The following is a 25,602-nucleotide window of genomic DNA, read 5'->3' as shown; positions in this document are numbered from 1 at the left end:
AGAAAATGCAAACAGTATGGCTTTTTAAACACAAGGGGGGGGGGGGGATTTATGAAGACTTGTATGCCATCTTTTATTGGGCCCTGTCCCCCTTTCCACGGCCAGATGTGCTCCCAGTGTACTAAATCTACACCTGCTTTCAACAGATGTAGATTTGGATAGATTTATGCCTACCTGGCAGATGTACACCAAGGAGAAGGGGCAAATCTGCTCCTTCTCCCTGGCGTACACCTCGGGCAGGACTTTCATAAGTGTCACCCAAGGAGGGCAAAATGAAAGCATAAAAATGAGAATTGGCTCGGTTAATCAAACATTTCTCATTTGTGAAAAAAAATTGACGTATTGCATATTTTTTTGCCTTCAAATATGGAATCAGCACCTTTCATTTGGGAAAAATCTGAAAAAATATTTAGGTCAGCAGAATTTTTTTTTCAAATGTAGACCAGTGTAATCAGGGTCACAACCGGCTCTTATTCACAAATATAATGAGGGTCATAGCTACCTTTTATTCACCATTAGAATGAGAGTCACAACCGTTGCAACCAGGCTCTCACACAAAATTTTTACAGCATGTGCAGGGGGCCCTGCTTTATGTGCAATGGTGTATGGTGTATGCAAGGGTGTATGGGATTCCCTCTTTCCCTTCAATTTTTAGTAGCCCTTACACTTGGTGTATTGGATTGGTGAGTCTACGAGTCAATGCTTCAGAATTTAAACAGAATGGGTCTGACCATGTCACACACACGCAATGAAAGATACCGGTGGGTGTTGTTTGAGTTCCCCCTTGTCTACGGTATATATAGTTGGCAGAGGTTACAGGAACTAAGGTGAGATATGGGCCATCTTTTAAGGGGTGTATGAAGATTTGTTTTTTCTTTTTGTTTTATAGACAAGTAAATGTACAGTAAAGAGTGTTTCCTAACTTTTTCCCCCACACATACATCTCTTATACTCACTGTAATTCCTTTATCCTGCAGTCTGGACTGGACAAAGCGTCCATCAAGTCACTGAAGTGAGGACCGGACAGACGGTTACCAGAAAGGTTAAGTACCTTCAAGGATGGATTATTCCTTATTACAGATGCCAAATGGGTGCAGGAAGTTTCTGGTAGAGTATTACCATACAAGCTGTAAAAATAAGAAGATGAGATGTGAGTGATGCGTCCACAAATTGTTAGTATAAAATCTGTAGATTGTGAATGTGGAAAGAAAATGTCCCTGGCTGTTAGTAACATCCATAAATGTCATCACTAGAAGCCGCCTCTTGTGTGTGCTGGATGGTAGGATTAGATACACTGTTAGTAACATCCATAAATGTCATCACTAGAAGCTGCCTCTTGTGTGTGCTGGATGGTAGGATTAGATACACTGTTAGTAACATCCATAAATGTCATCACTAGAAGCCGCCTCTTGTGTGTGCTGGATGGTAGGATTAGATACACTGTTAGTAACATCCATAAATGTCATCACTAGAAGCCGCCTCTTGTGTGTGCTGGATGGTAGGATTAGATACACTGTTAGTAACATCCATAAATGTCATCACTAGAAGCCGCATCTTGTGTGTGTGGAGGATGTCAGGAATTACAGCAGCTATAGTATATATTCACTGAGACTAGTGTATGGGAGAAAAGCGAGACCCATCAGCAGGAAGGTATCAAATGTCAGAAGTGAAAACAGTGAATTAACTTTAGTTATTAGTTGATGATAGGGGTAGTATTGTTGCAGGGAATAGCAGTCTTATAGAATGTTTCAGATATAGTACAAACACAACTGGACAAACTAAAAGAAATATGTGATATCAAGGACAGGACCAGAAAACTCAACAGGCAGAACTCTGCAATATGTCAAATGCTAAAACCCTCTGTACTGTAGACAGACTGAAAAAAAAGACATAAACAGTTGACAGCAGGGCACTAACAAATAAATAAATCCATTACCTTAGGCTAGTAAGAGACCTAAAATAAGGCACTAAAAAACCTATATGTTATGGTTATGTCAAGTTACGTCCCTGGAGACAGAGAATAGGCATACTGTAGCTCACAACTGTGCTGGACAAGTGCTCCGCTCCTTCCTGCCATGGATGGGTCTGTAATATGTAAAGTATGTATTTAATGTAATATGTATGGATAAGTAATTGATTGCTATATGACTGCACATATATTCATTAGCAACACTTAAGTGCTTAAAGGAGTATTTCCATTGCATTTCCATATTTCAAATTTTGCAAATATTCTTTTAGCAAACTTGCCTCCTTCTAATATGGCAGCTTTTTTTCCACCCCAATGGCTAGGTTGCGGATCACCTTGCTGCACTAAAGTCTAAATGGAATAAGAGTATCTGATGGAAAAAAAGATAACATATGGGACTATTGTACCTCAGACTCTGAAGGTTCCGTAAAGCTGGTACAATTCTTTCCAATCCCTCATTGTTTAAGGAACATTCAGATAGATTTACATTTCTTATATTTGTGCAGGTTTCCAGAATAAATGCTAACACTGTGTGGTCTAGAGTCGACATGGGGACACCAGAAAGATCAAAATGTTTATGCGTTTGTAATGATTCCAGAACAAGAGCTCTATTCCGGGCCTCAAACAGATAGAAAAAGGAACTAAGAAGAAGTTGTTTCTTGTCTTGATTTTCCATCAGCTTTCCATCTTGTACGAGAAAGTCCTTCAACCAAGTGATGACATCTCTGGAGGCCTGAGCTGCTTGTTTGTTCAGGTGTTCAATTAGTATTGCCCTGGTGGAGGCGTCTGATAGACCACACAGAAAACGGAGGAACATCTCACCACGTCCATCAGGATAGGAATTGGCTTTATTTAGTGATTCCTGTAATTTTTCAGGAGAATAATCAGTATAATGCACCAAGGCGGAGAAGAATTCCTGAACAGTGAGATGTAAGAAGGAATAGGACACAGGATCGCCTGATTCCATCAGAAAACTTGACAAGAGCTTTGACTTATTGTCCACATGGAAAGAACCTAAATCTCGATCATCAAAAATAATCATATGATTCATGACTCCATGTTCTGCCATCCATCCCAAGGACTGCAGGACCTTCTGAGCGTCACTCTTGTCCAGGCTGTGATTGGCCAGAATGTTGGCGACAAATATGGCAAAGAGCTGGGTGACTGTTTTGGGTAATAATGATGGCGACTGATCACTACAAGTTGTCTGGAAGCTCCTGGATAACACTGTACAGATGATCCAGCAGTAGGACGGGAGGTAACAGAACGTGTACAATGTGTCATTCTGCTTCACATAAGTAAAAGCCTTTTCTGCCAGTTCAGGGTCGGGGAAGAAATTTTCAAAGTACGTCCATCGTTCTTCTGGAAGAAATCCAGTGATTTCCACTATTCTCTGGAAGGCTGTACAATCTATTGATGCCAGTCTGGTTGGGCGACTGGTCCGGAAAAGAAACGAGTCCAGCTCCCGGCAAGGTGGAATCAAGTGCGTTGTTTATTGTATCTCCGTCACCGTACACACGTGCGGCATGCCCCCAACTGAAGCCTACGCGTTTCGGCTGCTACACCGCAGCCTTAATCATGGGCGACTGGTCATCAGGACTGAATAACCATTAAGAAGAGACTTTCTCACCAAACTAACCACAATCTGACCACAATGTCTGCACTCTCTAGGATTAGAGCACAAGTCATATGATGAGAAATCCATTGTATGATTGCTTTCATCTAATCCATCAAATATAAAGAGAAGTTTCTCTGGATCTTCTAAGATGACCTGGATCTGCTTCTCCAGATCCGGGTATTGTTGGAGGATCATGGTCTCCAGACTAACCTCATCCAGGCTGTTCAGCTCCCGGAATTTGAAGAAAAAGACAAAAGAGAATCTTTGATAGAGATCGCCCCTCACCCAGTCATAGACAAACTTCTGCATCAGCGTGGTCTTCCCTACCCCCGGCACGCCGCTCACCATCACCATGTGTGGCACAAGTCTGGATCGGTGACACCAGCGGAACATCTTGTTGGGAGAAACACATTGTAGTTTGGTTTTGCTTTTCCTTAAATATTTTTCATGTTTTACCCCGGTCTCTATGATCTCATTCTCAGAGCGTTCCCTAAAGTGATCAGTGGAGACAATGATGAGGTTCACATAACGTGTAGACAGTGGAAAACTTTCTTCTTGTTGGTTACATCTTGGAGGAATACATTCTGTGAGTTTCCTGTTTTTTTCATGTAAACGTATCTTGTGACAGTTCTGGGTGTCTATAGAAAAAAATAGAAAACAAAGGTGTCACAATCCCTTTAAAGCATTACTGTCATTTTCAATAACTTTGTACATGTCATCAGTTATGTGTTAAGTTAATGATCGCAGAGGGTCTTACTGCTGAGATACCTATATACATCCGGGGACAGAGTGTGGTTGTGCGGCGCCAGTATCTTCTATGAGATGGCTGGGGATTGATGTGACAGCTAGGAACCTGTGGCAGCCGGGATGTATATTGTAACTTTAGTATGTCCCACCCTAGTCACTGACTGACTGATTGAGCGGAGAATCCATTAGCTGGGTTGTGACGTAGCCGGAGGAGCGCTCAGAAGACAGCAGGCTGGGGTCCAGGAGAGGGATGTGGCTCTGAGAGGGCACCGGGACAGGTAACTATAACTTGTTTTTATGTTGTTTCCCCAGCCCCAAATAATTAGTTGTCCCACACTGGGCTTCTTCTTTAACCAGCTGATCTAAGCAGGAGTAGGTTTCCACCATGATTTACGCATTCAAGCAAATCTGGTAAATGTGGCGTAGGAGAGGGCCATGCCTCCTCCCCGCCTTGCCACGCGTACGCCAGGGAGAAGGTGCAAATCTGCACCGTCTCCCAGGGGTACATTCTGGCCGTAGACTTGATGAGTTCCCTCCAAAGTGTTTAAGAAAAGATTAACGTTAAATGTTTGCATTTTTTAGTCCCCAGAAATTGCGGTTTTGTCTGGGTTTTGTTGTTGGACCGGTAGGTGTGGGGGCCCACAGTGGTACCTGACCAATTTCACTTTGGGTCTCTTCGAAGGGTCTCCTGATTTTCACCTTTGAACCCCTCTTAGATGCAAGTAGCCACCTTGTCGTTTTCTTTAGGACTAATTCCAGTGTAAATGACAGCTAGCCCAATAGGTAATTTTTCTTTAGTGAGATGCATCAAGCAGGGGTGTAGCTAGGATTCATAGCAAGAAACTACCGGACCTGCCGCATGTCCCACAGCGTTCTGTTCTCCCAGACTTCCCTGGTGTGTTGCAGAGCTGTGAGAATGAACGGTGAGGGACATGCACCGGTTCATGTTAGTGTCTGCATCGGGGGAGGGGGGGTTCTTGCGACTGGAGGTGCAATGCTGCCTCCGTCTGCAAGAGAGACTGGCAGGGCAGGAATGTGGCAGATGTGGGTGCTGTGAGCTGTAGCTACGTTTTGCCAAGGGGCCTGCCCCCCGTCCCACACAGGCCCTGTACCAGTTGCATGGTCTGCCTCCATGGTAACTATGCCACTGGCACCTAGGGATGGGGTGATAGAAGTGTCTTGTAGTCCCCAGAAAAAATTGAGACTTTGTCTGAGCTCCTAGGCATTGTTGTTGGTAAATTTTTACCTCCTCTGGGGACTAGGGGGGGCTATGGTTTACACACAAATAAGGTTTAGGAGTGAAAATACTTGATGGTCAACCCCCTTTATTGAAAAGAATGAGCATTTTTTCCTCTAATATGTTTATGTAATGTACACTAACCTTTCATTTCTGGAGCTAGTTGGAGCCCCTGTTCATCCAGGATGATTTCTTCCACCAGAGTGTTACCTAGTAAGAAATGACAGAAACTCAAGGTTGGCTCCTAAACCTTAAAGGGGTTTTCCAATTTAAAGTTATCTCCTATCCACAGGTTAGACCATGGATCTCCAAACTGCGTCCCTCCAGCTGTTGTAAAACCACAATTCCCATCATGCCTGGACAGCAAAAGCTTTGAATTTGGCTGTCCAGGCATGATGGGATATGTAGTATTGCAACAGCTGGAGGGCCACAGTTTGGAGACCCATGGATTAGACCTTCGTGCCCTCTGGGAATCTCTTGATTGGCTGCTTTTGTTATGAATGGAGCTGCAGTTTGGCTCAAGACCGGCAGCTCCATTCATTCTCTATGGAGCCACCAAAAAGAGTTGAGTGCTGTACTTGGCTCTCTCCAGCAGCTCCATAGAGATTGAATAGAGCCTTGGGCCACATGCCGACCCACGGCTCCATTTATAACAAAGGAGCCTATGTTCTGCACTTTCCCTGCCATTGTTGATAGCTCGTTGTCTATGTTACCAACCACCACTCTGCTCTAAGAGCAGTTGAAGGGGTTATAAAGCACTGGGGTCTTTCTTCCAAAGACAGCATGACTCTTGTCTCTAGTTTAACTGGGGTTTGCAATTAAGCTCCATTTACTTCAATGGAACTAAGTTGCCAAACCTACACCCAAACCAGTGAAGAAAGTGGCTATATTTTTCTAATGCTGGATAACCCCTTTAAGGAACTGTTGTTTAAGGAACCAGTTTGTCTCCATCCATTTGCTGTTGGTGACAAAATTAAAAGACAACTGACATACCTTACTATCATCTGGCCCACCCGCTCCACTGATTATCATTAGAAGGAGCGGGCCGATAATGTGGAGGTGCTCTTAACAGCACACCGGAGTGCAAATTACTCCGACTAAAAGTGCGGGACCGGCACTGAGGAGGGAGGTAACGCACATACCTTCCTCCTCAATGTCCCCAACGCTATAAGGGGCTATCAGCAGGTTAGATTTGTCTAATCTGCTTATAGTTCCCCTTTAATGTAACCCATTTCTTGCTGTGCTGCTCTGTGATCACATAACAATTTGCATTATCAGTGCATCAGTAACCCCATCTCCCCTATCTCATACAGGATGTTACCTCTATGACGGAGTTCCTCCAGCACAGAATATAGACCAGGGGAGCCATGATGTCTCTGTAAGGCATAAAGACTGACCCACAATTCTATCACAGCGTGTCTTCCTTTATCAAATAGATCCTGTAGTAACGTCCGGGCCAATGTTTTTCTATCATTCTCTAAGGTTTGATATTTCTAGAACACAAGAAAGATCACACATAAGAGTCATTATATAAATATACATGATACAAAGGGTTAAGATTAGAGATGAGCGAGTAGTGAAATATTCAACTTTCGAGAATTCGAATTGAGTAGGCACCGACATTCGACTATTCAAACGAATACTCAATCCCATTATAGTCTATGGGGAAAAAATTCTTGGCACTTGGAAATCCAAATTCGCCCACTTGGAGGTCACTAAGTCCCCCATGAAACCTCCCTAAACGATGCCAACACCTCCGGAATGACACTGGGACATTAGGGGGAGCATGCCTGCACCCAACACCCCAAAATCGCAGTATAATGCCATTCTCCGCAGTTGCGAAGGGAAAATATTTGCGAACGCTTTACGAATGTTTACGGCAATATTCACTCATTTCCTTCGTATTTCTTGCGCAGCGTTACCAACATGATTCCAATGTGCGTCCGTAGAGCGTCATGTTATTCGCACGAATCACGCGTCATGCTGTACGAACGTTACTGGAACAGTATGTATCACGAGCCTTTTACTGGGCAACTGGCACAATAGGTATCACGAGCCTTTTACTGGGCAACTGGCACAATAGGAATAACGTTAATAATACACACAGGGTACTGGAATGAATACACCTGCTGCTGATGCTGCTGTTATATCATCTATGTCTTAGCACTGAGAAGCGTTACATGCAGAGATGACTTTTTCGCTGGATATTAGCCCTGAAAAGGACTTTGGGTTCTGTAGTAATCCTGCCTGACCAAAACGCCACTAAAACCTATCTCTCCCTGCTCCAAGATCTTTCCCTGGCTAGGTTGAAAGCGCATCTGCGGTTGAGAGGCGGGAGCCAAGTATTTAAGATTCGAGGTCACGTGGTTCAGCCATCCAATGATGCGTGCGTACTCCCAGGGTCCCTCACGGCCTCACTGCATGGTGATTGGATTAAAAAAAGCGCCAACGTCATCACACTCGGCTCCTGGCATTGCCGGACCGTACTACTGGCCTCCTGCAAGCGCTGACGGTGTCCCTGGCAACCCGCCCGTCCTTGGGGCATATGTGGTGTCCCACCACGAGTGTTGCAATTGCTTACACCCTTCGCAAAAGCCTATACTTATAAGTGTAATTGGTAATAGTACCAACGTTTATCCACTAGATGTCATTGTTACCAGTATTTATGTCCAGATATTGCACAGCTGTAGGAACTAAAGGGTTATTGTTTTTCTTATGTACCACATTGATCTGTACACCAATGAGAGTTCTTTCTCTTTCTCACCTATCATCTTTCTCTTTACATCTTACACGCACTCCTAACCCACTCACAGCACAGTTTACACATGCTGTAGGAAGGAAGTCACATGGGTAGAGGAAGTGTGGGGTCTTCTTGACTTGGATTCTGTAGAGGAAGGATGCAAGATAGGACACTCCCTACAGCAGTCAAGCTGGGCCCTGGCACCTGCCAGGTCCCCTGTGCAAGAGTAGGCGCGGTCTAGACGTTGAACAGAGCACATGTATATACGAGACCTAGACACAGTTTTTCACTCAAGCAACCTTATTATACACTATGCAGTGTTAAGTCACTACTTGAGAGGACAAGTCAGGGATCATCCTTACCCACGCCATGGACAAGAGGAATACCGTGCAGGACAGTATCCACAAGATGTAAAGGAACTGATCCGGATAGAGCAAAGTGGCTAAAAGCCTAGGTACTCTATCTCGAGAACTCTGACCACTCTGCTTATCCCAGGTAACAAGGTCTGGGGATTGTGTCACCCTCTAGGATGGGTCACCCGACACTGGTGGGCAATAGGTGGTGCAAAGACCAAGGAGTCAAAACACGATCAAAGTATTCTCTCTACTTTCAAGTATTCTACTTTTTCAACCTCTAAATTTCCGACAGAGCACAGTACTACTTAGGTTGGGACTCTCTCGACATCCTCCTCTCTTCTGATCCTTTTCTACCTCTCAGCACACAACCCAGCCAGCACGGCTGTTTCACTCCTTCAACTCTCAGTACAGATCTGGTTTCTAAAGTATAAAGTAACTTATCAAGACGAAAGTCTACTGTATTTTCCTGTATCAAGTATCTTCACGGTAAACAAGAGTATATTTATTTTAATGGGACTCTGGTTCTTTACCAAGCACCAACACAGTAATGTTAACTTCCTTGGGATATCTCCCCTTTCTGTGGGTGGCAGTGCCAATAGTCAGGGTGGGTCACTACTCCACTCTGGACCACCGTGATAATTGCCCAAGGGACCCCCAAACAGCCCTACAGGTTACTGTCCACAGGGGAAAAAGGTATAGCCAGCCCACTCAAAATAAAAGCAGGTGTGCCAGCATACCTGTGTGCCCAGCCAGCACTGGTGTCACGACAAAACACCAACGGGCAAGGCTATATCTCGGCCAACCACCACATCAGTGGAGTCACGCTGTTCCAGCTAACCTGTGACCAACCGTCTGTCACTGCTCACTGGCAGGGCAGAACCTACAAGCACCACCACACACGCTGGCAGTGTCCTTAGTTCTTGCCGCAGCTGGGACCTCCACATTGTTATCATGCTGACAAGTGGCTGGTACCGTCTCTGTGTTTGTGTTCCACCTATACAGCATAGCGACCAGTCTTCAGCTTGGGTCTGGCCTGTTAAGGAGCCGACAGCTCTAAAAGGCAAAGACATTGGGGCGGGTGCTAGTATCAGGATGCGGTAGGCAGCAGCAGGTGCAGGTGAGAGGTAGAAGTAGCTGGAACAACAGAAGTGAAAGTAGAGGAGCGTCTTGAGGGCCCAGTCCAACTTAGCTTTGTACTCAGGGCCGTTTCTGCCATGAGGCAGACTGAGCTTTCTGCCTCAGGCGGCAGATTCTTTACTCCACTAGGGGGCGGCACAATCCCTCACTTTCACTTTCACCCGGTCTGCAGGCACATCCCCAGGCACCTCTGCCTCCTTCTCAGGCTCCCTCTCATAGCTCAGTGATGGACAGCCTTGTCACTGGGGGAGGCTGTCTCCTAGCTGGCTGCCTGTCTCTGTCAGAGCAGAGAGAAGGGGAGGGAGGCCCAGCACCACAGTAGAGCTGACTGGAAGCTGTGTGGGCCTTGTCCCCTCCCATACAGCCTCATCTCCTGAGCCCTCCACTGCTGGCCTGGGATGGGACATCTGCTGGAGGAGACAGACACAGGAGGTTAGTGTGTGTATACAGTATATGTGTGTGTGTGTGTGTGTGTGTGTATATATACAGTATATGTGTGTGTGTGTATACAGTATATGTGTGTGTATACAGTATATATGTGTGTGTGTGTGTATGTGAGTGTGTATACAGTATATGTGTGTGTATACAGTATATGTGTGTGTGTGTGTATATACATAGTATGTGTGTGTGTATACAGTATATGTGTGTGTATACAGTATATATATGTGTGTGTGTATATGTGAGTGTGTATACAGTATATGTGTGTGTATACAGTATATATGTGTGTGTATACAGTATATGTGTGTGTATACAGTATATATATATGTGTGTGTATACAGTATATGTGAGTGTGTATACAGTATATGTGTGTGTATACAGTATGTGTGTGTGTATACAGTATATATGTGTGTGTGTATACAGTATGTGTGTGTATACAGTATGTGTGTATACAGTATGTGTGTGTATACAGTATATATATATATGTGTGTGTGTGTATACAGTATATGAGTGTGTATACAGTGTATGTGTGTGTATACAGTATATGTGTGTGTATGTGTGTGTGTATACAGTATATGTGTGTATACAGTATGTGTGTGTATACTATGTGTATGTGAGAATATATTTGTGTCTGTATATATGTGTGTGTGTGTATAAATATATATTTATATGTGAGTGTGTATGTGTGTGTATATATGTGTGTGTGTATATATATATAAATATATATATATATTTATATGTGAATGTGTATGTGTGTGTGTGTGTATCTAATCTGCCCTGTATGTACAGCACATGTGCCCTGTATGAGTACGGAGTGATCTCAGTAGCTGAGCCCAGTCTATGCCCAGGGTTGCCAGCTGCTATCTGTCACCAGTGTGACTGGCATTCTGTTGTGTTATTAGCCCCCCACAGCCTGTACACATAGTTACCTTGTTGGGGAAGCAATAGAGAATCCCTAGATGCCATAGTTATAGCTGCACATGGTAATATATACCATAAAAATTACTATACACTACTTACATTATTAGTGCAGTGTACTGTAAAAAATTAAAAAGAATCCACTGTATAAAAAATGCAAATCACTACTTTTCCCTATTTTTCAAATAAAAAAAAATCTATACAAGAATATATATAACTATGAGGGTATGTTCACACTATGGAATACGTTTGGAAATTTCACGCGGAGACAGTGCGGCAGACTCCACTTGAAGTTCCATATGTCCCATTGACTCAATGATATTCTCAAGCTCAATTCTTTGGGCAGACGGCGGATTGAGCTGGAAAATATCATTGAGTCAATGGGACAGGTGGAACTTCAAGTGGAGTTTGCCGCACTGTCTCCACTTGAAATTTTGGGTGTATTCCATAGTGTGAACATACCCTGAGAATATAGAAACTATATATATATATATATATATATATATATATATATATATATATAGAAATATCTGAACTAAACAAAAACAGCATTACTTCTCTGCACGGTGAACGCTATAAAAAGAATATATCCATGCAATGTATTCATTATTGGTATATATGTGCTGTATATTGCTGCTAGTATATATCTATGTATGTATATATCTGTTTATGCAGTTGGCTACATAGATTTCGTAACTACTATTCATTAATTTGGGGGGGGGGGGGCGTCATTTCAATTCTCGCCTCAGGCAGCAGAAAACCTAGAATCAGCCCTGTTTGTACGTAGTTGAGAGAATAAGAAGAAAACTCGTTCTCACATTTTTGACCGCCTAATGCATCCTATAAGTGTAGTACGAGGCCCAAGGTCCCTGTGCTGGGTGAAGCAGACTTCCTGAAACTTTTCAGAAGAGCCGTATGCTACGCAGTAGAATTCGTAGGCTAGTTGCAGCTTTGTTCTACTGGGGTCAGTGCCTAATCGGACACAGGTCACTGCCCTGTACTGTGTGGCTAGTATTCCTAGCATGGGCAAGGTGATCCTCATAGAACGTCCTTTTCTCCTAAGGGGTCTAGCACTGCATGCTAGCGGTGGTTACTTGCTGACTTGGAACACTCTCTCTCTGTGTCTGTCTTTCACAGAACTGACTACAGAACTTCTCCCACAAGGAAGTAACCTTCTATTATAGGGTGTCCTTAGCTAGCCTATGACTGGTGGGGCTGTGTGTGCAAAAGAAAGGAGAGTGAGAATAGGACAGAAAAAGAGAGAAAACAGACCTGCATCTGTAACCGGAGGAAAACAACCATGTGACATACACAGTTTAACCCAGTGTTTCCTTCAGCTGTGCACCGGCAGGTCTCATCCTCTCACCTCTACATCCTTGACACCTCGGGATTTCAGCTCACTCAGTAGGGATATAGGAGTCAGATTCTCCATAATGTGCTGCAGATCATCCTGGTAATATTCATACGTCATCCTGAGGACATGGTCCTCATACTGACAAATCTCCTGGTGGAACTGCTGGGGGTCATCATCTAGGACATCTAGGACATCTAGTAGCCAGTGCCCCCCATAGTAGCCAGTGCCCCCATAGTAGCCAGTGCCCCCCATAGTAGCCTGTGCCCCCCATAGTAGCCAGTGCCCCCCATAGTAGCCAGTGCCCCCATAGTAGCCTGTGCCCCCCATAGTAGCCAGTGCCCCCCATAGTAGCCAGTGCCCCCATAGTAGCCTGTGCCCCCCATAGTAGCCTGTGCCCCCATAGTAGCCTGTGCCCCCCATAGTAGCCTGTGCCCCCCATAGTAGCCTGTGCCCCCCATGGTAGCCAGTGCCCCCATAGTAGCCTGTGCCCCCCATAGTAGCCTGTGCCCCCCATAGTAGCCAGTCCCCCCCCATAGTAGCCTGTGCCCCCCATAGTAGCCTGTGCCCCCTATAGCAGCCTGTGCCCCCCATAGTAGCCAGTGCCCCCATAGTAGCCAGTGCCCCCCATAGTAGCCAGTGCCCCCCATAGTAGCCAGTGCCCCCCATAGTAGCCAGTGCCCCCATAGTAGCCAGTGCCCCCATAGTAGCCAGTGCCCCCATAGTAGCCAGTGCCCCCCATAGTAGCCAGTGCCCCCATAGTAGCCAGTGCCCCCCATAGTAGTCAGTGCCCCCATAGTAGCCAGTGCCCCCATAGTAGCCAGTGCCCCCCAAAACAACAAACCAGTTACTCACCCGTCCGCCGGCCCCAGCAGCTGATGTCTCCCGGCAGAGCGCGCACTCCCGACATCCTCTGCCACAGGCAGCGGGGTACGGAGAGACTGACTGTGCCGGAAGTGACCTGCTGCACGACACATCCAGGACACAGGCAGCGTCTCTGTACCCCGCTGCCTGTGCCGGAGGATGTCGGGAGTGTGCGCTGCCGGGAGAGGAGCTGCTGGGGCCGCCGGACGGGTGAGTTCCTGGACTGCCCGCCCCTTCTATCGCCGCTTAGCTGAGTCGATCAGAAGCCCAGGAAAGTGCTGCTCATTGCACTTTCCTGGGCTTCTGATTGGCTGTCAGCTGAGCGGTGATAGAAGGGGCGGGCGGAGGGGATGGCTCAGGGCTGCTCACTATGCATATGCATAGTGAGCGGCAATAGAGGGGGCGGGCGGGACGGCAGGGGCCCCCTAGGACGCAAGGGCCCCCGGGCAGCCGCCTACCCTGCCCAATGGATAAGACGGCTCTGCTTGAGAGTAGTGCCTGAATTTCTTCTGCTTTGTGCGTAGCAAACTGATATATTTACTGTAGCTAGGTCGGACACACCAAGAAGATATGATCAAAGTAAACAATTATGTGGATGTATGTAAATGTGCGGATGGATGTGTGTCCACGTCACTCATGTTCACAGCTTCAGTGTAAGGCTATGTTCACACTACGTAAAACCATGGCCTTTGTTGCCGATGGCAACAACGGCTGTAGTTTTTGCAGGGTGGAACAATACCTTAGTTTCAATAGGATCTCGGCCGGAGCATATACACATCGTACACAATGAATTGCGGCCGTAGGAAACCCTGTCAGTTCACACTATGAAGCGAGCGGGGTCACGGAACGGCCGGTCTGATACGTTGTGTGAACATAGCCTAAAGAAGATCCAGTATCACATGATGACAGCATGACCATCAGAGAAAGCTGGTGTGTGTTACTGCCCTTCTGCAGAGAGTTGGGCCCCTGTGGATGTAGAGGAAGGCTCCGGTGGCAACATACCTGGCCAGGTGATTGCAGCAGTTTGTGATCTATATGGCATTCACATAGGGGTGTACTCAACTGGGTTCCGGGTTATGCATGAAGCCCAGGAGGTAGACCCTTTCGACAGAGCTCCTGGAAACACACAGGGTACGACCATGTACTAGATCTTTCACAAAACCATACCCCTTAACTCTGTTGAACTGAATGGTTGCCTTCTTCGGTTTGGGACATGCTTCACCTAGGTCCGGGTGCTCCTGATGTCTCCTAATATCCCACTCCTGCCTCTATTCAAACCATTTACGAAAGGTCTTGGTGGAGTAGAAAGTGATGGCGCAAGAGAGGGTGACAGCCCCAAATGGACTGGTGCACACTCACCGCTTAACTGCTTCTCTGGGACTGCTGTACGCCCAGGCATGCCGGACAGCCTCCCTAGGACTGCTGCACATTCACAGCTTGAGTGCTGCATGCTCAGGCATGTTGGACGCACTCTCTGGAACTGGTGCATGCTCATGCGTGGTGGGTGACTTCTCTGGGATGGGGACACACTCAGGCATAGTGGGTGGCCTCTCAGCCTCTCATGGACTGGTGCACGCTAAGGTATGTTAGACAGCCTTAATGGGACTGATGCATGCGCAGGCATGCTGGACAGCCTCTGGGACTGGTGCACATTCAGGCATGCTGGATGGCCTCTCTGGGACTTTTAGACTCCATTAGTTTATTGTAGCTTCCATGCCCAATTTGGCCTCCCAGTATTATGATGGTGGACTGCATCCAAGTGACTTCTCATTCCAGCTGGGCCTCCCTAAAGCTGGGCATTGGTGGAAAGGGCCAGGGTGAAATATCCTCCTCCTCCACAGCCCATAAGGACTTGTGAATGCCTGGGCTCCTGGGATCCTCCTGAGGTCATGCCTGAAGCTCTGGTGGATGCCAGGGCCCCTCATCGTCCTCAGGCCCCCCATAAGGACTTGTGGATGTTCCTAAACCATGCTACCAACCAGTTGCCATACTTCTCTTTACTGAGATTTCACTTCTATGCTGGACCCGAAACACAGAGGCAGAGATTCAGCTTTCTAATGGTGTTAAGCAGGCTTTCCCAGTGCTGGTTTGGATGCATTTTTGCGTTTGTGTGCATGTGAGGAGGGGGGCGGCTATGTCCCAACTTACACGCAGAAATGTTGGAAACAGTCACTTCATCCATAAGAAGCAATGTGACATAAAAATTGCTTTTTTGCTGTGAAAGAACAAAACTTTTGTATGTGGTTTTCCCTGCAAAAAAAGCCCCAATAGTCTCACTAGTGTAGCTGTTATAGTTGAATTTTATTCCCCAAATTTGGTGAGCCTGCCAAACTGAACTTTTGAAAAGTTCTAATCTTGGACTAGATTGAGAAGGAGAAGAGGTTGTTGAGTTCCTTCCAGAGTGTAAATATTCTGTTAGCTTGGTGGCATATCTAATATTGTAATACCCCATTTGTAAAGTAAACTAAACAAAGCAAATGTCCTTGATAGAGGGCATTCCTGCGCTGCCAGCGAAACTCTATTCCTGTACTAAGGGTATATTCACACGGGCACACGAGATTCTCGCTGCGAGCCCGGCAGGTCCTGGCAGTTCCCATACACTACATACTTGCTGCGGTCTAAACGACCGCAGCGAGTATGTAATTCTGCCGCCCTTAACCCCTTCTGCTCCCGGCCGGCTCCCCCGCTGTAAGCATACATTACCTGTCCTTGCTGCACGGGTACGGCGTCCTGCTCTCCCGCCCGGCCAATCAGTGGATGCGGCTGGGCAACACACTAATTGGCCGGACGGGAGAGCAGGACGCCGGACCCGTGCAGCAAGGACAGGTAATGTATGCTTACAGCGGGGGAGCCGGCCGGGAGCAGAAGGGGTTAAAGGCGGTATAATTACATACTCGCTGCGGTCGTTTAGACCGCAGCAAGTATGTAGTGTATGGGAACTGCCAGGACCTGCCGGGCTCGCAGCTCGCCCGTGTGAATATACCCTAATGGTTAAAGGAGAAGTCCGGCAAAAAGTTTTATGAAAGTATTATATTTCCCCCAAAAGTTATACAAATCACCAATATACAATTATTACATGTCAGGGCTGCGGCGGCGTCCCGCGCTCCGGACCGCCGCCGCACCCCCTCACCTTGTCCTGCAGCCGCCGGTGTCCACATGCAGGGACCCGGCACTGCTGCCACTTCGGCCCCTGGCGGCGCCGCACCTCGCCCCGCTCCTGTCCGCCGCTGTGCCGGCCGGCGCGCGTGTCCCCGCCTCCTAGGGCGCGCGCGCGCCGGCTGTCTCAGAGTTAAAGGGGCAGTCCGCCCCTAATTTGTTCTTGCACACACACTCTCCTATAAATTCCAGCCCTGCCCCACCACAGGTGTTGGAGCCTCTACATGCTTCCCATAGCGTTTGTCCCAGCTCCCTGTTGTTCCTGACCTCAGTCCTTGTTCCTAGTTCCTGTCCAGCCCCTAGCCCCTTGATGCACTTACTACTGCATCAAGGCTTCACTTCCTGGATAATATGGTGATGTCACTTCCTGGATAACATGGTGATGTCACTTCCTGGATAAAATGGTGATGTCACTTCCTTGATAACATGGTGATGTCACTTCCTGGATAACATGGTGATGTCACTTCCTGGATAACATGGTGATGTCACGACACGACTGCCAGAGCTGTGCGGGCTGTGGCAGGGGGACACTGAGGGACACAGGGCACTGGGGGAACACTGAGCATCCCTCTGCCATCACAGCTCTGGGAGTCGGGTCGTGACATCACCATGTTATCCAGGAAGTGACATCACCATGTTATCCAGGAAGTGACATCACCATGTAATCCAGGAAGTGACATCACCATGTTACGCAGGAAGTGACATCACCATGTTATCCAGGAAGTGACATCACCATGTAATCCAGGAAGTGACATCACCATGTTATCCAGGAAGTGACATCACCATGTTATCCAGGAAGTGAAGCCTTGATGCAGTAGTAAGTGCAGGGAAAGAAGCCCTTTATAAGCATTTCTCATAATAAGTGCATATTAGTAATTTGATAACTTTTGGGGGGGCAATACATTAGTTTAATAAAAATTTTTGCCGGACTTCTCCTTTAACTATTCACTCAACATGGTGGTAGGTGATGCAGCAGCACAAAGCATTTCACGTCTTCCATTTACTTACCAGTTACCATTTCTTACTTATATAGTAGGATAGGAAAAAGACCCTGTTACCTGAGATGAGCAGAATGGTTAGAGTTCCTAAGTACACCACGTTGCGAGATGGAGTTCATAGACTTAACGTAACTTTGTGCCACCCGGATCAGTTCCTAGCTCTTTGGCTTTTATACGGAGACTGTCCTGCACTGTACTGACTCCTATTCCTCGGCGTGGGTTGAGGTTATCTGTAGGCAGTCTTCTCCTGAAGGACTTAGCAGCGCATTATACAACGTGTTTGGTTCTTCAAGAAAGAGAGTTGTAAGAGCTGGCTGTCCTGCGTCCTACCCATGCGGTGTCTGACTTGTAGTGTAGTGTAGTGTAGTGTAGTGAACTAACTTGTAGAGGGGACCTGGCAGAGGGCCAGGGCCCAGGTAGAACCACTGAGAAGAGTTATCTGAGCTGGGTCCTTCCTCCTCCAAAGTACAGCTAAGACTCCTCCTTCACCGAAGGGACTAACTTCCTAACCAGCGAGTGTGCTGCGCTGTGGTTGGGTGGAAAGAGTGCAATAGAGAAACAGGATAGAAAAGAGAGAATTGGGCAGAAAAAAGGAGAAATCCGACTGGACAACAGAATCTGGTACATACACAAACAATAATCCTTTAGTATACTTCAGCCGTGCAGCTTCTAGACTTCAGTTACACACTATAGCGACATCTAGTGGCCATCTTTAGTAATACAACAGCTATAGTGATATCACAAAGAAGTACAGACTTTTATGAGGGGTGTAAAGAACAGCAACACCCACAGTGGGACATTACACATACATATTTCATACTAAATCCAAAGCTAAAAATGGATCCAGCAGGATGGAGTATAGGTCTTTCCTTTATATATCCTGCTCCTTCAAAACCGGGGAGAACAAACCGGGAATCGGAAGAACAGACGGAGAGGAGAGGATGTGCTGTAGAACGGTCTACTCCCATCCTTTGTTAGGCTCCATTCACACTGTGTAAAACTGGCGGAATTCCACAGCGGAATTCTCCGCCAGTCTCTGTGTCATAATAACAGTCTATAGAAAGGCTCGCGCACCTCCTCTCTCCACCCTGAAGAATGGATATGTCCATTCTTCAGCGGAGGGAATTCTGCGCTGTGGAATTCCGCCAGTTTTACTCAGTGTGAATGGAGCCTTAGAGAAAACGAAGCGGGCTCATAATGTAAGTCTATGAAGCCCGACTCCATACAGAGAGCAGGAAGAGGATGCGCTGCATCACGGTTCCCTCCTCGCTCATTCTCCTGAACAGATGTCTCAATGACATGTCAAAAGTTTTTACAAACAACAGGTACACTTCAAAAAACTAAATGAAAAGTCCAGATTTATTAAACTGTGTAAAATAGGAAATGGTGTAGTTGAGTAATTGACCCACAGCAACCAATCACAGCTCATCTTCTATCTCTGGTATATTGAAACTGAGCTGTGATTGGTTTCTAATTTACACAGTTTGATAAATCTGGGCCAATGAGCCTTATTACAGGTTATTCCATGATAGGAATCATTGTCAATTGAACATATATAATAGGATTGAATACCAAATACTGTAATAACACTAAAAAGAGAGGAGAAATCCTTACCATCTTCAGGAGATATACTTCTCATTTTGTAAGTCAGTAAAAACCCTGTAAGAAGATACAATTTACATTTAGAAGGGGAAAAAAAGCAGAATGCCCCTAAATCCCCTAGAGCAGTGATTTTCAACCAGTGTGCCGTGGCACACTAGTGTGCCGCGACACATGGCCGGGTGTGCCGCGGGGAAAGTTCCCCAAACTATGGTGCCCCTGTGAAACAGGAGAAAACAATGGGGGAGAGAAACCTGGGGATGGGGGAGAAACAGGGGAGAGAAGCAGGGGGGAGAGAAGTTTGGTGGAGAGAAGCACGGGGGAGAGAAGCACAGGAGAGAAGCAGGGGGAGAAGTATGGTGGAGAGAAGCACAGGAGAGAAGCACAGGAGAGAAGTAGGGGGGAGAAGCACAGGGGAGAGAAGCATGGGGGAGAGAAGCACAGGAGAGAGAAGCACAGGAGAGAAGCAGGGGGAGAGAAGCACAGGAGAGAAGCAGGGGGAGAAGTATGGTGGAGAGAAGGACAGGAGAGAAGCACAGGAGAGAAGCAGGGGGGAGAAGCACAGGGGAGAGAAGCATGGGGGAGAGAAGCACAGGAGAGAAGCAGGGGGGAGAAGTATGGTGGGGAGAAGAAAACAGGCCCAGGTTTCACACTGAGTTAGTATAAATACATTTTAAATCTATATTATTAACTATATGTATAATATGTACTGTTTTAGTGTCATTTTGTGCCATTTTGGTTGGTGGTGTGCCGCGGTATAAAAAGTGTGCCGCGGCTCAAAAAAGGTTGAAAATCACTGCCCTAGAGAATGTTTCATGGAGACAGCCACATTGTAACATGAACTTAGCTCAGATGCTCCTCCTCTAACTCCTGGCAGCCCTCCTATTGGCTGCTATTTCTGAATACTACAGATGAGCCAACCTGGTGAAAGTTCTGATGGTTTGCACCAACCCGAATGACTGAGGAAAGTGCGGCTGGAGCCGCACGCTCCATTGTGTGACTTGTCAGTGTTGTGTGGCTGCTATTTAATGAATGGTGGCCACACAACACTGACATGTCAGTTTTCGCTGCAGCCGCTAGGAATCCCGGCCGGAGCATATACTATTTCTTAAAGTCAAAGTGACAGCTACACAAATGCACTGCCAGATTATTAGCTGTTCAAAATGAACAGCTACAAATATCTTTTATTGCTTCTACGTGCTTAGTGGCATCACAAGAAGCAATGCCTCCTTAAAGGGGTACACCGGTCATTTAAAATTTTTACATATTGCTGCTTTTGTATAGAACATAATATACAGTAAATGCTATCCATGCTTCCTATGCTAACTATCCATGCTTCCCAGGGGTCCTCCTACGACATCTACAGGGCCTTCTCTGCAACTTCCGAGAAAGCTGGTCTTGGCAATGACAGCCCGCTCAGCCAATCACTGTCTGCGATGCTGATTGGCTGTGACTGCAAGGACAGGTCAGTTGAGAGAGAGACTTTAAGACACCTCAGGAGGACCTCAGGGGCTAAGTAGGAATATCATGTTTATTATGTTCTATGCAAGGGCAGCAATACATAAAAAGATAAATGGCCGGAGTAACCCTTTAACTAGTCATCAAAACATTATCCCTTTTTTGGGAAGTAGCAACATATTTAAAGGAGAAGTGCAGTAAAAATGTTTATTAAAGTATTGTATTGCCCCCCAAAAGTTATACAAATCCCCAATATACACTTATTACGGGAAATGCACATGAAGTGCTTTTTTTCCCTGCACTTACTACTGCATCAAGGCTTCACCTCCTGGATAACATGGTGATGTCACCTCCTGGATAACATGGTGATGTCACTTCCTGGATACATGGTGATGTCACTTCCTGGATACATGGTGATGTCACTTCCTGGATAACATGGTGATGTCACTTCCTGGATAACATTGTGATGTCACTTCCTGGATAACATGGCGATGTCATTTTCTGGAGAACATGGCGATGTCACTTCCTGGATAACATGGTGATGTCACTTCCTGGATAACATGGTGATGTCTCTTACTGGATAACATGGTGATGTCACTTCCTGGATACATGGTGATGTCACTTCCTGGATAACATGGGGATGTCACTTCCTGGATAACATGGTGATGTCACTTCCTGGATAACATGGTGATGTCACTTCCTGGATAAAATGGTGATGTCACGGCCCAACTCCCAGAGCTGTGCGGGCTGTGGCTGCTGGAGAGGATGATGGCAGGGGGATGCTCAGTGTCCCTCCAGTGCCCCGTACTACAAAACAAAAGGAAAGATCGAGGTGCTTTCTAGTTTAGTATCCAAGCACAGGTTAGTAGAGGCTACAAAAGGTGAACAGCAATATGCTCACCTGGGCGAGTTGTGCTAAGCATAGGCACAACTCTATTGTAGGCTTAGAGAAGCTCACCGCTGCCAGCTCTAGGTGTCTCGAGGTAAAACCAGGAGATGCAGGATAATGTAGAGGTTTCCCAGCAGTAGCCGTCTGGGACAGGAAGACCTTGGATGAGTCCGGCGCAGGTGACATGCACAGTGGTAGCAAATGCCACTTAGTATATAACCATAGGCGGAATATTACAGTGAAGATTTATTACAAGCAACGCGTTTTGGCTCTATAATACCACTGTGTATGTCACCTGCGCCGGACTCATCCATGGTCTTCCTGTCCCAGACGGCTACTGCTGGGAAACCTCTACATTATCCAGTGCCCCGTGTCCCTCAGTGTCCCCCTGCCATCATCCTCTCCAGCAGCCACAGCCCGCACAGCTCTGGGAGTCGGGTCGTGACATCCCCATGTTATCCAGGAAGTGACATCACCATTTTATCCAGAAAGTGGCATCACCATGTTACGCAGGAAGTGACATCACTATGTTATTCAGGAAGTGACATCACAATGTTATCCAGAAAGTGACATCACTATGTTATCCAGGAAGTGACATCACCATGTTATCCAGGAAGTGAAGCCTTGATGCAGTAGTAAGTGCAGGGAAAAAAGCACTTTATAAGCATTTCCCGAAATAAGTGTAAATTGGGGACTTTCGCCTGACTTCTCCTTTAAAGTAATTTTAAAGAAGTTACATAGTATATTATTGGTATATATTATATTATATACTATTTTTATTTAAAAAAAAAAAACCTCAAAAAGTTTCCCTTTTTCTTTTCCAGTTTTCTCAGATTTATCTCATACTGTATGGCCAGAGCAGAATGAGTGTAGTACGGACCATGATAGACAGTGCAGGATATACACTCACCGGCCACTTTATTAGGTACACCTGTCCAACTGCACGTTACCACTTAATTTCTAATCAGCCAATCACATGGCGCCAACTCAGTGCATTTAGGCATGTAGACATAGTCAAGACAATCTCCTGCAGTTCAAACCGAGCATCAGTATGGGGAAGAAAGGTGATTTGAGGCCTTTGAATGTGGCATGGTTGTTGGTGCCAGAAGGGCTGGTCTGAGTATTTCAGAAACTGCTGATCTACTGGGATTTTCACGTACAACCATCTCTAGGGTTTACAGAGAATGGTCTGAAAAAGAAAAACCATCCAGTGAGCGGCAGTTCTGTGGGCGGAAATGCCTTGTTGATGCCAGAGGTCAGAGGAGAATGGGCAGACTGGTTTCAGCTGATAGAAAGGCAACAGTGACTCAAATAGCCAACCGTTACAACCAAGGTAGGCAGAAGAGCATCTCTGAACGCACAGTACCTCCAACTTTGAGGCAGATGGGCTACAGCAGCAGAAGACCACACCGGGGGCCACTCCGCTCAGCTAAGAACAGGAAACTGAGGCTACAATTTGCACAAGCTCATCGAAATTGGACAGTAGAAGATTGGAAAAACGTTGCCTGGTCTCATGAGTCTCGATTTCTGCTGCGACATTCGGATGGTAGGGTCAGAATTTGGCGTCAACAACATGAAAGCATGGATCCATCCTGCCTTGTATCAACGGTTCAGGCTGGTGGTGGTGGTGTCATGGTGTGGGGAATATTTTCTTGGCACTCTTTGGGCCCCTTGGTACCAATTGAGCATCGTTGCAACGCCACAGCCTACCTGAGTATTGTTGCTGACCATGTCCATCCCTTTATGACCACAATGTACCCAACATCTGATGGCGACTTTCAGCAGGATAATGCGCCATGTCATAAAGCTAGAATCATCTCAGACTGGTTTCTTGAACATGACAATGAGTTCACTGTACTCCAATGGCCTCCACAGTCACCAGATCTCAATCCAATAGAGCATCTTTGGGATGTGGTGGAACGGGAGATTGGCATCATGGATGTGCAGCCGACAAATCTGCGGCAACTGTGTGATGCCATCATGTCAATATGGACCAAAATCTCTGAGGAAGCTTCCAGCACCTTGTTGTATCTATGCCACCAAGAATTGAGGCAGTTCTGAAGGCAAAAGGGGTCCAACCCGTTACTAGCATGGTGTACCTAATAAAGTGGCCGGTGAGTGTATGTGATTTCATGGGGTTAGCACTAGCAGTGCCTGATCCCAGCTCGGACAGTGTTGTGAGTGCAGGGGGATCTGTTCCTCCTTTCATCCCTCCCACCACCACTCTCTGCTGTGAATTTGGTGAAAATGTACAGTCATGGCCAAAAGTTTTGAGAATGATACAAATATAAATTTTTACCAAGTCTACTGCTTCAGTTTTTAAAATGGCAATTTGCATATACTCCAGAATGTTATAAAGAGGGATCAGCTTAACAGCAATTACTTGTAAAGTCAATATTTGCCTAGAAAATGAACTTTATCCAACAAAACACATTGCAGCATCATTGCAGCCCTGCCTTAAAAGGACCAGCTAACATCGTTTCAGTGATTGCTCCATTAACACAGGTGTGGTTGTTGGTGAGGACAGGGCTGGAGATCAATATGTCATGATTAAGTAAGAATGACACCACTGGACACTTTAAAAGGAGGCTGGTGCTTGGCATCATTGTTTCTCTTCTGTTAACCATGGTTATCTCTAAAGAAACACGTGCAGTCATCATGGCCTAACAGGGAAGAGTATCGCAGCTAGAAAGATTGCACCTCAGTCAACAATCTATCGCATCATTAAGAACATCAAGGAGAGAGGTTCCATTGTTGCCAAAAAGGCTCCAGGGCGCCCAAGAAAGACCAGCAAGCGCCAGGACCGTCTCTTAAAAGTGTTTCAGCTGTGGGATGGGGCTACCAGCAGTGCAGAACTTGCTCAGGAATGACAGCAGGCAGGTGTGAGGGCATCTGCACTGTGCACTGTGAGACTGCGGAGACTCTTGGAGCAAGGCCTGTTCTCAAGGAGGGCAGCAAAGAAGCCACTTCTCTCCAGAAAAAACATCAGGGACAGACTGATATTCTGCAAAAGGTACAGGGAGTGGACGGCTGAGGACTGGGAGAAAGTCATTTTCTCTGATGAATCCCCTTTCCGATTGTTTGGGACATCTGGAAAACAGCTTATTGGGAGAAGACGAGGTGAGCGCTACCACCAGTCTTGTCTCATGCCAACTGTAACCGGCATCCTGAAACCATTCATGTGTGGGGTTGCTTCTCAGCCAAGGGAATCGGCTCTCTCACAGTCTTGCCTAAAAACACAGCCATGAATAAAGAATGGGACCAGAATGTCCTCCAAGAGCAACTTCTCCCAACCGTCCCAGAGCAGTTTGGCCATCAACAATGCCTTTTCCAGCATGATGGAGCACCTTGCCATAAAGCAAAGGTGATAACTAAATGGCTCAGGGAACAAAACATAGAGATTTGGGGTCCATGGCCTGGAAACTCCCCAGATCTTAATCCCATTGAGAACTTGTGGTCAATCATCAAGAGACGGGTGGACAAACAAAAACCAACAAATTCTGGCAAAATGCAAGCATTGATTGTGCAAGAATGGACGACTATCAGTCAGGATTTGGTCCAGAAGTTGATTGAGAGCAGCCGGGGAGAATTGCAGAGGTCCTGAAGAAGAAGGCGCAACACTGCAAATATTATAGACTTGCTGCAGTAACTCATTCTAACTGTCAGTATAAGCTTCTGTTACTCATAATATGATTGCAATTATATTTCTGTATGTGATAAAAACATCTGACAAACACACATAAAAACCAGAGGGCAGCAGATCATGGGAAAATATAATATTTGTGTCATTCTCAAAACTTTTGGCCATGTTTGTATGCAGTCAGGGCAATACTCTGTGAGCCCGATATATCGGCAGCAGCTTGTCTCCTTGAGCTCCTTTATAACACTTGAAAAATGACAGAATATAATATACATTCCATAGACTAAATCCACCCAGAGACATTAAGGAAGTCCATTAGAAATACCTATAGTTAGTATGTTGTGTTTTATGTTTTTTATCTTTTACTATTTTTGCTACTAATGCTGACAGCTGAGATATACAGTTTTCATTGGTGTCTCTGTTTTGATAACAATTGATTAATACTAAATGATTTACCTGGTTTCCTGCGCTCAGTCGCCGTCACCTTTTT

The 25,602-nt window shown here is 46.1% G+C and overlaps 1 protein-coding gene across 1 annotated transcript in view; it reads right to left on the bottom strand.

Moving 5' to 3' along the window:
- Positions 1 to 25,600, bottom strand: part of LOC138771449 (NACHT, LRR and PYD domains-containing protein 12-like) — a 45,135-nt gene extending 19,535 nt beyond the window's left edge. Inside the window, exons 1-8 of the mRNA XM_069951151.1 lie at positions 25,569 to 25,600; positions 19,141 to 19,185; positions 12,524 to 12,687; positions 6,890 to 7,061; positions 5,713 to 5,778; positions 3,544 to 4,222; positions 2,374 to 3,393; positions 957 to 1,127 (exon numbers count right to left, since the gene is read on the bottom strand). Coding sequence (XP_069807252.1) covers positions 957 to 1,127; positions 2,374 to 3,393; positions 3,544 to 4,222; positions 5,713 to 5,778; positions 6,890 to 7,061; positions 12,524 to 12,687; positions 19,141 to 19,165 — 2,297 coding nt within the window. The 5' untranslated portion in view covers positions 19,166 to 19,185; positions 25,569 to 25,600. The remainder of the gene's footprint in view (positions 1 to 956; positions 1,128 to 2,373; positions 3,394 to 3,543; positions 4,223 to 5,712; positions 5,779 to 6,889; positions 7,062 to 12,523; positions 12,688 to 19,140; positions 19,186 to 25,568) is intronic.
- Between the last annotated feature and the right edge of the window lie 2 nt (positions 25,601 to 25,602).

Source organism: Dendropsophus ebraccatus, chromosome 13 (assembly GCF_027789765.1).
Source record: "Dendropsophus ebraccatus isolate aDenEbr1 chromosome 13, aDenEbr1.pat, whole genome shotgun sequence".
Taxonomy (NCBI): domain Eukaryota; kingdom Metazoa; phylum Chordata; class Amphibia; order Anura; family Hylidae; genus Dendropsophus; species Dendropsophus ebraccatus.
This window is presented reverse-complemented; position numbering and strand designations above follow the sequence as displayed.